The sequence below is a fragment of the Nanorana parkeri genome, unplaced genomic scaffold (assembly GCF_000935625.1).
Source record: "Nanorana parkeri isolate BGI_ZX_2015 unplaced genomic scaffold, ASM93562v1 scaffold389, whole genome shotgun sequence".
Lineage (NCBI taxonomy): Eukaryota > Metazoa > Chordata > Amphibia > Anura > Dicroglossidae > Nanorana > Nanorana parkeri.
The window spans coordinates 738,976-752,117 of NW_017306657.1; the positions used below are offsets into that span (position 1 = coordinate 738,976).

Below are 13,142 nucleotides of genomic sequence, written 5' to 3' on the forward strand. Positions count from 1 at the left end.
ATTCCCACCCTTCAGCACATGTAAGGGTCTTTTACTGACTCATATAGAATTTACATTATTATTATTTCTGACTTCATACTGATTTAACAAATTGCATTAAGTTCTTTATTGATAGATTATTCTAATTGCAGATCACCCCAAGGCACAGTTGTGTCCTATAGGAAACCATGGTCACAGGTTGTGTTTAGGAATGTGTATTCACTGAGCATCACCTGTAACCAGGATACATACCAGACCCAGAGCCCTCACTAACGGGAAACCACCCATAGCAAGCGGAATCTATGGAGCCCTGGTAACCGGACCGGCGTAGCTCAGAGTGGTTGATAAGGACCTACGCACAGTTACCAGCGTAAAGAGATCCGTGAATAGCGTTACTGATAGGCGAGACCTGGCGCTCGCCCGGCGGTTACTAGGACGCTTCCTTGGCCTCGCCCCAATAGAGCCAGCATCCAATCAGGGAAACAGTCAATCATTTGAATAGAACCAATCCGCGAGCTTCCGTGACAGACGACAGCGCTTGAAAAGCAGCCAATCGCGAACTCGGTGTATTAGGACATGTTTGACTGGCAGGCTAGCCAGCAATCGCTGCTTTTCTTTTAGTCCCGCCCACGTGTGGCCTACCAACTGTAGAGAGAGCTTTAGAAGCGCGATGTGTACGATCCGCCTATAAAAAGAGCTGCGCAAATCGCTCTGCACAGACAGTTGGTTTAACTGTTACCAGGGAAATAACGTAACAAACAGAGACCATGAGGGAAATCGTACATCTGCAGGCTGGCCAATGTGGCAACCAGATCGGAGCTAAGGTGAGCTGTCGGGGTGCTTGTGAAACGACCAGGTCGGCTCTCTCTCAATGACCTGTCCCTATGGACTATCGGTGTAGCTGTCATTTCTTGTTGTAGGACATGTCTGTATTCTGGGTTGAGTTAACACCTGAAGACTGCTTGTGTTTGAGAGTTTCTACAAGATCTTGACCTGTCAATCTGGAGACCTAGCATTAGGAATCCATTCAGTGGCATCTAACAGGTGTTTGGGATGGGAGTGTGGGACATCAGGTCCGTTAAACTCCCTTTTGCTATTCCCTCCTACTACCCGTACATGGAGGCTGCTGAACGAAATGGAGTATTAGTCTGTAGTGTTCACCAGATAGCATCTGGGATGAACACAAAACTTTATGTTCGCAAGTCTGCCTGGATACAGTGCTGTCATCCCCAGTCTGCTGATGGCTGAATTTCTTTTCCCACTCACTATTGACTGACTGCTAACTGTGCTATGCCAGATGGAGGAAATATCCCAGCCATTTGGGGGAAGGATGCCATATTCTAGCACTCTGCAGTCCTTCAAACCCAACTTTTGAAGGAAGCTGTTTGGTCTCACAGCTGCTGTCTTGGGTTGAATAGAGGGCTTTAGCCCCTTAGTGATTGCCTGATAGAGATGTATGGCAAGGTTAAGTACCAGACTTGCCCACAATCTCTGCTAGGTAGAACTGTGTGTCAGACTGGCCTTCATAGTTTTGGTTTTCCCAATGAGCATAGCTGAAGCTGCCTGGAGATGTCTTGGTAGGTTACGTTTAGGACCTGGAAGTGTTCCTTGTACTTGTGTTAAGCTGACAATAAAAGTGGGGAAGTCTATTGCTCTGTGAATTCATGCTGGATGAAGAGTAATGGTGTGTCTAGCCAGAAGCTGAATAGAATGCCTGGCAGAAATGGTCTAAGAGCACAGCTTGCCTATTACATAGTTTAGTATGAAATCTCATGTTTGTTTTGTTTTTTTGTCCTAGTTTTGGGAAGTCATCAGTGATGAACATGGAATTGACCCAACTGGCACATACCATGGTGACAGCGATCTGCAGCTGGAAAGAATAAATGTCTACTACAACGAAGCATCAGGTAAGGTGTTGCACATCTTTAGTGCTTCTCTTGCAGCCAGTATGTTACGGAGTGCTTACAATCTGATGTCTGCTTGCAGGTGGCAAATATGTTCCCCGCGCAATTCTGGTGGATCTTGAGCCAGGCACAATGGACTCCGTGCGATCCGGACCCTTCGGGCAGATCTTCAGACCAGACAACTTTGTGTTTGGTAAGTGGGTTAAATGGGAATGGACCTCATGCTATAGAAGAAAATGGTGGCATTTAAGTCGTCTGGATTATCTGTACCTACGGTGTGCTGCACTTCAGGAGATGAAAGATGTGTTCTAGAATTGCCATGGGGCCCAACCTCATCTGATATTTCCAGTCTTGGTTTCCACAGTCTCTGTAACATTACCTTGGCACAGTTGTCAGTTAATTACAAAATGTGAATTGCTCAGTTCTGTGTTTAATTAAATGCAGGAAAAGTGCCAACTAAACCATGGAACCTGTGTAATACCCTAATTATTTTGGCACAAAAGCACTAGGCTAAATATTACTTTATTTTAGACCAGAAAACTAACCGTATTGGGAGCATGTTGTGATAAATATGGTGTGCCAAGTGCATTTGGAACAGACAATGTAACACCCCCTGCACTATACAACACATTTTCGAAGAATACTGCAGTTCAATGTGCTGGAGGTGTTCTATAGTGTCCTTGCTGAATGCAGGAAGGTAAGTATTTGACTTCAGGGGGTCTGTGGGTGTGCTTCAGTGACTTATTTATTTTAACATGTTACACTAATTGCAGTTGGTGGTTCCTAGCATGTATTTCTAAGCTTGCATTATCCTGGAGTGATTTAAAGAATAATTACTTCTAGAAAACAAATCTAGTTCCATGTAGATCTTACTCAAAGACTGCAATGCACGCTTCAACAAATCCAGAAACCCATAGTAACCAAATAATTATTTCTTCTATGGTCAAACCAGCACACAACAACTTATAGGCTACTGTGGGTTTCTGTATTTAATAAAAATTACATTAAAAATTCTTGGTGTAATCTACATGTATCTGAATTTTTTAAAATTTCCCTTTCAGGTCAGAGCGGTGCTGGAAACAACTGGGCAAAGGGTCACTACACGGAGGGAGCAGAACTGGTTGACTCAGTATTGGATGTTGTAAGGAAGGAAGCAGAAAGCTGTGACTGTCTCCAGGGCTTCCAGCTCACACACTCCCTGGGTGGTGGTACTGGCTCTGGTATGGGTACCCTGCTTATCAGCAAGATCCGAGAAGAGTATCCAGACAGAATTATGAACACCTTCAGCGTTGTGCCCTCCCCCAAAGTGTCTGACACTGTAGTAGAGCCATACAATGCCACCTTGTCAGTGCACCAACTTGTAGAGAACACAGATGAGACCTACTGCATAGACAATGAAGCTCTGTATGACATCTGCTTCAGAACCCTCAAACTCACAACCCCCACCTATGGTGACCTGAACCATCTGGTATCAGCCACCATGAGTGGAGTCACCACCTGCTTACGTTTCCCTGGCCAGCTGAACGCTGACTTGCGTAAACTGGCTGTCAACATGGTACCCTTCCCTCGCCTGCACTTCTTCATGCCTGGCTTTGCCCCACTCACCAGCCGTGGTAGCCAACAGTACCGTGCCTTAACTGTGCCTGAGCTGACACAGCAGATGTTTGATGCCAAGAACATGATGGCCGCCTGTGACCCACGTCATGGCCGCTATCTGACTGTAGCTGCTGTGTTCAGAGGCCGTATGTCTATGAAAGAGGTGGATGAGCAGATGTTGAACGTCCAGAACAAGAACAGCAGCTACTTTGTTGAATGGATCCCCAACAACGTGAAGACCGCTGTCTGTGACATCCCACCCCGAGGCCTAAAGATGTCTGCCACCTTCATTGGTAACAGCACAGCCATTCAGGAGCTGTTCAAGCGCATCTCTGAGCAGTTCACTGCTATGTTCCGCAGAAAGGCCTTCTTGCACTGGTACACTGGGGAAGGCATGGATGAGATGGAATTCACTGAGGCAGAGAGCAACATGAATGACCTGGTGTCTGAGTACCAGCAGTACCAGGATGCCACAGCAGAAGAGGAGGGAGAATTTGAAGAGGAGGCTGAGGAAGAGGCTGCATAGACAAACCTTTTTATAACTTTGTAAATTATTTTCACCTGTTCTGTTCACTTTTTATGTTTTAAGTTTGCCTGTGGTTTTCTTGTTTTAAAAGCTTCATAGAAGACTAAAACATTAAACTTTGTTTCTGACTTTTGTGTCCTTGGGTTTGAATCCAATCTCTTCCTCTTTGACTCCATGTAGTGTAGAATTACACCTAACTTTGTCAGCTCTTTGAGGTGTTTTTTACTTTTTTAGACAAACCTTTAAATTGTATTTCCACTCTTCCCAAATTTGAGACAACCCCACTCTTTTTCATACAGCAAACCTACATTTTTATGTTTTTTTAATGCTTAAATGTTTTTTTTTTATGTCTGTGTAACAGGCCTTCAAACACATTGCACTCTTCTCTGATCAATTTCAAAGTGATGGGAAACTGGCTGTTCCCATAGAAAGAATGGACAGCATGAGCTTCTGCTCACAATGCTTCTAGATCTTTAACCCTTTTGTTAGGACCGCGTTCAAATCTAGTTTTCAACTGATAAATCTGGCAGCAAACTATGGATAGGGTTATTGTAAACCTTAACCTCCCCAGTCCACTAGCATTCCTGAGGAAAGTTCAGTTTACTGAAAATGTCACAAGTGAAAGTACAATATCAAATTGCTTACATATAGCTATGTAAATAAAGACTTGTAACAAGTAATAAAATGGGCATTATCCAAATTTGGCTGCAAAATTGGAAATACACTTTAAGTACAGTCCGCTGGCATGTCCTGAAAATCCTTTACTGGCTTTCAGCTTCTTGGTGCCGTCTGATGCATGGCCCGGAACAAGTGTGCAGCTAATGTTTTACTTTACTAGCTGCATACTTTTTTCCATGCTAGTGACTTGTGTTATTTATGTTGGCAACAGCCAGGCAACTAGAATTTTCTGAAATGCCTGCAGTACATGCAAGTAAAACACAACACATTGCCACCTCCATGTGAAGAACCATTTGCTCACTATGAAATAAAAACTAAGAATTATATTCACAAAACAATGATTCAGAACACCTTGAAGTGAACAAGGATGCCTATTAACAACCCACAAAAAGCCAAAGCAGATCCACTTCCTGGCATAGTCACAACTGTCGGGGAGCCGGCTGCTGCGTGCTCAGGCTGATGCGTTTCCGGGGGCACGCCCCTTCCTTAGCCACAATGGCCAAGGAAGGGGGCATGCCCCGGAAACGCATCAGAAGCCGGCTCTGCAACAGTTGTGACTGGCTGAATAATAATTTGAAGCAGAGACTGATTACAAGTTAGAAATACGGACATTTAATAGTTAATTAAAAGGAAAAATGATTCTACACCTAACAGTATTTGAGAAGTTAAGTAAAATAATGGACGTATATAAAAACAGGCATTTTTAGTGAATTGGCCCTTCAGTGACTGCAGGGCTCAGGTCCCTTTATCTCTCAGTGCTTCCCAAATGCCTGCTAAATGTTTTAAAGAGGCCCTGTCACCTCGCCTAAGTCCAAAAGACAGGCCACCAAATCTTGTTGCTTCTACCCAGACCTCGACTGACTGCACTACCAATTGCTCTTTAGCTTTTGCCAACCTGTTCATTACCTTCAGCGAGGTCATTAGAGGAGTCAGCTCAATCACGTTTATCAAAAGAACAAACTGGTTTGCTGGAAGGTCCCATTTCCACATTATTTAAAACACTCTTTAGACGTAAAAATGTAGGCTTGCGTTGCTTACATAATTGCTGGCAACAATCTGTCTTTAGGCTGTTCACTTTGCATGTAGGAGCAGAAACCATTCCTCCTCGCTTTGACTCTTGACAACGAAGAATGCTCAATACCATACTTTCCCAGGCTGGGGGACATTGCAAAATGTATATGGTGACTTCTCACCCACAGACCCCTCCCCCCCGCCCCAGGAGGTAAAAGAGAGAACTTATCACTCCTCCCTTCACTGATACACTACTGGCATTCTCAACTGTAACTGGGGAAAACCCAACAGTAACGTAGAGAACAGGCCATGTAGGGAACTCCTTAAAGAGGAACCCAGGAATGTAAAAAGTTAACCCTTGCAGTGGTGCTACCCATGCACTGCAAGGGTTAACTGCTCTTTTTTCTTCTTCTTGGGGATCAAATAAAATATACTCCCCAGATCCTCGGTCCTGCCTGGCTGCTAGATCTGTCCCGTAGCCTCCTCTCCCCCAGGCTCCAGCCGTCTAAGCCCACTGAAGTCATCAGGTCTAATGCAGTCAATTCACCAGCATTAGATGTGAGGACGCAGAGGGGGAGAGAGATGAATGCTGAGTGCTGTAGGACCAAGGATCAGGTAAGTATACCTTATTTTTTCCAGCCTTCAGAGAAAAACAAGCAGTAAACCTTGAAGTGTGTGGGTAGCTCCACTGCAAGGGTTAACTTTTTGCATACCTGGAGCTCTTTAAAGAAGAACTCCAGTAGAATAAAAAAACTTACCTTTGCATTGGGGCTATTTCCGCATTGCATAAGGTTAAGTGCTCGCTTGTCTAGGGGGCTCAAATAAAGCACATATAGAATATCCCTCAGTGTCCTCTTGTTTAATGCAGCTTAGTGGACCTGCATAAGACATGATGATGTCAGCGGTCCTTAGACTGCTGGAGCCCAGGGGAGATGAGGCTGCGGGGACCAGTCTAGCAGCATGAAGGGAGCCAGCGGGACCGAGTATGAGGTAAATAAATCTGCCCAGCATGAGAAAAAGGGCACTTGACCCTTGCAATGCAGGGGTAGCCCCAATGCAAGGGTTCGTTTTTTATTTTTCCGAAGTTCTATAAAGCAGAAGTAAAGTTGAAAAGCAGAGGTGAACTCTTACCATAATGTGCAAGTGTGTACTTACCTTACATATGTACTCTTCTCCACCGCCGACCGATCTAGACTGTCAGTCGCTGCCTTGTCCACCGCTACCCCCATCTCCACTGCTTCTTTCAGGTCTCCTTTCCTCTTTGTTCCTTGGGCTGCCTCTGATGATGTAACTTCATGTGCCGTATAGTGTACACAAGCAATAACAACTTCTAGAAGTTAAAGTTAGCCGTTATTTGGCAGAAGAGACTTTGTGTATCTCTTTTGCCAAAAAACTCTGCTTTCCAGCAGTTTTTTAATTTTTTTAAGATTACTTCCACTTTAAGGGAAATGAACAACATACCCTTAAAGACCTCCTCAAATGATTATGCAGGATACAATCCTGCTCAGAAAAAGAGAGCTTCTACTGTACAAAATCCCACCATGCAACATACATAAGGAGCATTGAGAGCAGTACGACTCATATAAAAATAAATCCCAATGCCAGCTTGGGTGAGAATTAAAAATTCTATTGGCCTGTAATAATCACCCTGTCTCTGCTGTTGTCCCCTTTAGGCCTCATTCACACTGGAATCGGCCAGCACGTAAAGCTCCGTGCAGGGCCGTATCGTGCAGCTCCCGGGAAGGACAGGTGCTGCGTGTGATTAGTACGTAGCCCCGTCCTTCTCTATGGGAGTACGTGGCCCTACGCCAATAGACGATCAACGAAAGGGCAGGTCCGTAGGGGTACATATTTTCTTGCTCGGACGCAGACAGGATCCATCCTGTCAGCGTACGAGTACGCTCACCCGCACGGACGTACAGGGTGGGTGAGCGTAGGGGGGCGTACGGCCGGGTAGTCCCATAGAGAAGGACGGGGCTGCGTACTAATCACACGCAGCACCTGTCCTTCCCGGGAGCTGCTCGGTGTGGCCCTGCATGCAGCACGGAGCTGTACGTGCCGGCAGCTTCCAGTGTGAATGAGTGATGAGTCTGCGATGACTCATGTAAAAAAAAAAAGGAATCCCCTTGAAGACTCCTCGACATTAGCATGCCCCGTGCTAAGCGATGGCCAGAAAACGTGTTCCTGTTTGACAATCAACAGTATAATATTCTCATTGTACATGAAAACTGGGAACAAATAAAGCAAATAACTCTTGTGATTTCTATTTCTAAATGTTACAAACAAGATTCATACAACTTTCACCCAGGCCCTGAGACTGATGTTGGGCGCTGCCATCATGGATATGATATCTGCAGACTCAGAGCTGTCACTCAAGTGACACTATAGCATTCCTCTCTGCTCCTTCCCTGGCAGGCACAAAGAAGATTATATAGGGAGGGGCAGAGGAGCTGGGCTAGCACAGATACCCCCAGAAGAGGAGGAGGCTATGACATGCAAGAAGGGAGGAGGGTGTGCTAGGCAATTGACTCTTGGAGTAGTCACATTTCCTAGAAAGATCAGAGACACAATGCAAGTAAATACAAAATTGTTAATAGAATGGAAAAACACTGAAACTACGCACATAAAATACTTGACCCTTTTGTGCTTTTATCTGCACATTTGCAGGTTGTTGACAGGGTCTCTTTAAGCAAGGAGAATGTAATGACATACAGCAGGCTCCACACCATGGCCTGCATTTTACAAATGGTCTGTAAATTGTAGGCCGGTGTGTGGAGTAACATTGAGGTGTACGGTGTATAGTGATATCCACTCTCCCTTATGAATCAGCGCCTTAGTTTGCTGACGCACTGTGTATTATAAACGATTTCCTTCATTTTAATGAAATATTGCTTTCATCTTCTGTTCATCCCTTGTTACTGGGGTCACTAAATGGCAGACCGCAGTCTGGACATGAACCAAGTGTCGGTTCTGTTCAGACCATGATCGCCAACCCATACTGGGTTATGGCTGGCTGACAGTGGATACAATGGCCTCTGAGGCCAGTGTTTCCACTGTTAGTCATAACTCAGCACAGGTTTCCCCTTGGCTTCAGTCATTGGCTGCTAGGACCGCTAGCGCCCTAACAACCATTGGCATCAGGCAGGCAGGGACGGCTGCTACGACAACATGTGATCTGGGTGGCTGACTGTACCGCCACCCAGATCACTTGTATTAGCCAGACTGCTGTATATCATTTCCCCTGGGGTGTGTCCTGATGGTGACAACAATTACCCATGCCTGTCCAAAAAGTGTCAACATAGTTGACCCCAGAGCCATAGCTAGCTCCTTTTGGGCCCGAGGCAAGAACAGAAAATTGTGCCCCCCAACAGACATGTGCGGTATGTGACATCATGCGCACGCCTCCAGGATGGCGACGCGCATGCGCAGAATGTGCTGGTGGCCAATGCCAAAATAGCATAAAAATGTGTTTCATTTGACGAAACGAATTAAAACATTTTTAGTTTCTGTTCATTTCGTCCGAAACTAATTTTTAGTCTTTGCACATGTCTAGTAATATGTGTGCATGAGTGTGTGTGTGGGGGGGTAGGGGTTGTTTTTTTTTTTTTACTGTTGGGGGGCTTCGGAGAGATGTTGATTGGTTGCTATAGGCAACTGCTCCGGATTTTGTCTGCTCCAGTTTTGATTATTTCCCCCAAGGAATTCTAAACAATGTTGTGATTATGGCAGAAAAACATCTACATGGGAACTTCCCATCTGTAGGCCACTCAAAGACACTACCTCTCATGGAACCTCTTATGATCCATTATATTCTACTTTCCACCAGAAACGTGAGATCTGCAAACTCTCTCTCCCCTAGCACCAGCATCTGTGCCAGGCCTTCTTTAGGGTTCAGATTCTTTGGCCAGCCTGGGATGATGTAACATTCGCACATGGGCACAGGAATGAATTCATCTCGGCAATGAGACATGATGAGCGTGTACACTAAAGGTGCCCATACACTGTACGATTCTCGTACGAGAATCGCGGGAAATCCTGCGATCGTACGAGAATCGTACAGTGTATGGAAGGCGTGCGACCGTTTCTACTGTACGGTCGCACGTCTTCCATCGAACAAGCAGGCTGGAAAACCCGCCGGGAATCGTACGATTCTCGGCGAGTGAGTGGCCTGCTGGTTCGACAACTGCCGAACGGGCCGGTGTGCGCACGCGCACACTGCCTGTTTGCTGTCCTTGCAAGCCCGCCCCTCATTGCAGTCATCACAAGCCCGCCCCACAAGGGGGCGGGCTTGCGATGATCGCAAGTACGATCTGCCTGTCCAAGATGGGCAGATCGTACGTTTTTTTAAGTACTTTACAACCATCGCAAGACTAAGGTCTTGCGATGGTTGTAAAGTGTATGGCCACCTTTAGCTGCACAAGTGCAACTCCAGCTGGGGCAAGCAATTACATTAACTGCCCCCAGGGCCTGATTAAAATTATCACGGGCCTGGTGCTAGGGATTTAAGCAGGCCTTTTTTATGGAAATGTTGACAGTCACCAGTGCCCTCTTCCTCCTGTCCAGGCTGTGATTTGTAGTCTCTTTACAGCTTGGAGTCAGTGGTGGAGTGCCAGGGCCCGGCTGCAGCTGTGAGCCTAGTAGATCTGCCACTGACTCCAAGTTGTTAAGGGACTACAAATCTTAGCAATACATTATACAGCAATGCAGAATACAACCAACTATAGAGGACTACAAACATCAGCAATATATTATACAGCAATGCAGAATACTGCCAACTATAGAGGACTACAAATACCAGCAGTACATTATACAGCAATGTAGAATACTGCCAACTATAGAGGATACAAATCCCAGCAATACATTGTTAAGCACTGCAGAATAATACCATCAGCTGACTACAAATCCTAGCAACACTTTAAACAGCAGTGCAAAATATGACTATGAAGCTACATACTCTGTGTTGCTCCGGGTTCACAGCCTGATGTCTCCAGGGGTTGTGCGGAGTTTCAGATGGGCTGTTCAGGCTCTCAGGAGGCTGTTCAGGCGGCCAGTGTAAAAACTAAGGGGGCCAGTGCGGGCTCTCTGGTGGTCAGTGTGGTGATCAGTGCGTGCTTTGGGTGGTCAGTGCGGGCTTTTGGCGGTCAGTGTGTCAGTACCAATGTTTTAATCAGTTACCCTACAAATGTTGCGCCCTGTTGTGAGTTTTTATTTAGTGTGGGCTTTGGGCAGTCAGTGTGGGCTCTAGGCGGTCAGTAGGGGCGCCGAGTGGTCAGTGCAGGCTTTGGGCGATCAGTAGGGGCTCTGGGTAGTCAGTGCGGGCCCACCAGTTATGCCAGGATGACGTGCTGTGGCAATCAGGCAGCGGCATCCCTCTATTCAGGCATATTAGAGGGCCGCTAGCTGGGGCCTTTTGGGGCCCCAGTGTGGAGCGAGCAGCCCTCTAATATGCCTGAATAGAGGATCACCACTGCCTGATTGTGGCCGGTCACCAACCCGGATACCGAAGTGATCCGAGTCGGCCTGGTCTATTTGCAGGGAGCCTGGAGCGCCAGCTCCACCCGCCCCTACGTTAATCCGGCCCTGGCTACCACCTGCAGATTTACCCCCTCAGAGTCCTGAGCATTGGTCTTCTTCCAAGTTGAATGACGCCGAGCATCATTTGCTACACTCCATGAGTCCAGAACGTCAATGTTCCACCCCCTGGACTTACAGGAGAACGCTGCAGAGATCAGCGCCATGTCACTACGCAGTATTCTGGATCCATTCACTGCTAGAGCAAGAAGAGGACCTGTGATGTCACCGGACTAAAGACACCTGGCATCCAAAGTGTTTTTATGTGAATAATAGGTGGATGGGTGCTTCATGTCTGGGGTGTCTGGGACACAATCAGTGGGGTGATCCCAAGCCCAGATCTGAGATTATTATAAAGTGAGTGGATTTTCTGACAATATCAAGCAGTACACTGATTTGACAGTTGATCTTTATTAATAGATTATTCTAATTGCAAGTCACCCCAAGGCACAGTTGCGTCCTAGAGGAAACCATGGTCACAGGTTGTGTTTAGGAATGTGAACATCACCTGTAACCAGGATACATACCAGACCCAGAGCCCTCACTAACGGGAAACCACCCATAGCAAGAGGAATCCATGGAGCCCTGGAAACCGGCGTAGCTCAGAGAAGTTGATAAGGACCTACGCACAGTTACTAGCGTAAATACATCTGTGAATGGCGCTGGTATTAGGTCACACCAGACGTTCGCCAAGCGCATTGCGGCGGTTACTAGGACGCTGATCGAGTGCCGCCCCACCACACCCCACACAGATACATATATCCAATCACAGAAAAGCAGTCAATCATTTCAATGGAACCAATCCGTGAGCTACCGTGACAGGCGACAACGCCTAACAGACAACCAATCACAACCTAGTTTTTCTTGACTGGCGGACCGGCGAACAATCACAGCCTGCTCTGTCGGTCCGCCCACTTACTGCCGACCAATTGCCGAGAGAGCCTCAGAAGCGAGAGCTCTATGACTCGGCTATAAAACAAAACTGCGCATACGGCTTGCGACATTGCTATCGGGACGTCCATCGAATTCACAAGCTAACATCATGAGGGAGATCGTGCACCTTCAGGCCGGCCAATGCGGCAACCAGATCGGAGCTAAGGTGAGCTTTCGGGTTTCTTGGAGAAGAGGAGGCTGGTTATTTTCTACGCACGATTTTAATGTCTATGCGGCCACTGGGACGAGTGCGAGATATGGGTCATCACTAAATTTTATTTATTGTGTCGTGGGTTAGCAGTCGGGTAAAGAGTTGTTTAGTCCGGCATTTTTTTTTTGTGACAAGGCTCACGGTTCGCCCGGCTAAGGGGTTAAAATACCGGCTTCAACGGCCTTTCCCGCCTGTGTGACCAGCCCCGTCACGAGGCTGGCTGCTGCGCATGTGGGCGTGGCTTGGGATTGGAGTGGGTGTCTCCTTTCATCCTGTTAAGTCGCGTGCTCTGCGTGTTTGAAATTCAAATGTTGACTTTGGCGGCAACGGAGGTCACCTGGGCGAGCCCCTTTCTGTCACGACGGGGGTGCGCGCGTGCGATCAGCAGTGGTGAAGCGGTGCTGCAGAGCTTAACGCACGTTAATCTATTTCAGTCTAGAAAGAATAAGACGTTCTGCTTAATGCTCCCTGACACCTAGTGCATTGTGCCCTCATTCCTGTTGGGAAGGGGGTAGTAATGCTGCTCAGTTATAGAAACCTAATGGCTACTACTGTCCTGAACCAAAATAAAAATATTTAGGGGTACAGAATGATCTCTCCAAATCACTTGTTGACCAGGTGTTTACACCCCCTTCCTGGCCCTGCCAGTGCTGTACTACCTTGACCGCTGTTTATTCTGTCATGCAACGCTGCACTGCAATTCATTTTATACCCTTTTTTTTGGGGGGGGGGG

The 13,142-nt window shown here is 46.7% G+C and overlaps 2 protein-coding genes across 7 annotated transcripts in view; both read left to right on the forward strand.

The window, feature by feature from the left end:
- The first annotated feature begins 716 nt into the window (after nucleotides 1–716).
- Nucleotides 717–13,142, forward strand: part of LOC108789370 (tubulin beta-4B chain) — a 17,485-nt gene continuing 5,059 nt past the window's right edge. The window contains exons 1-5 of one of the 6 annotated variants that reach the window (XM_018559363.1): nucleotides 717–803; nucleotides 1,778–1,886; nucleotides 1,966–2,076; nucleotides 2,945–3,036; nucleotides 3,643–4,063. In XM_018559363.1, coding sequence (XP_018414865.1) covers nucleotides 747–803; nucleotides 1,778–1,886; nucleotides 1,966–2,076; nucleotides 2,945–3,036; nucleotides 3,643–4,005 — 732 coding nt within the window. In that variant the 5' untranslated portion in view covers nucleotides 717–746 and the 3' untranslated portion in view covers nucleotides 4,006–4,063. Of the gene's footprint in view, nucleotides 804–1,777; nucleotides 1,891–1,960; nucleotides 2,077–2,944; nucleotides 4,064–13,142 lie in introns of those variants that run through there. The other 5 variants (XM_018559359.1, XM_018559360.1, XM_018559358.1 and 2 more) reach the window with 5 other exon arrangements.
- The window catches only part of LOC108789369 (tubulin beta-4B chain-like), a 5,936-nt gene continuing 5,047 nt past the window's right edge, over nucleotides 12,254–13,142 (forward strand). Inside the window, exon 1 of the mRNA XM_018559357.1 lies at nucleotides 12,254–12,364. Within this exon, the coding sequence (XP_018414859.1) occupies nucleotides 12,308–12,364 (57 nt within the window). The 5' untranslated portion in view covers nucleotides 12,254–12,307. The remainder of the gene's footprint in view (nucleotides 12,365–13,142) is intronic.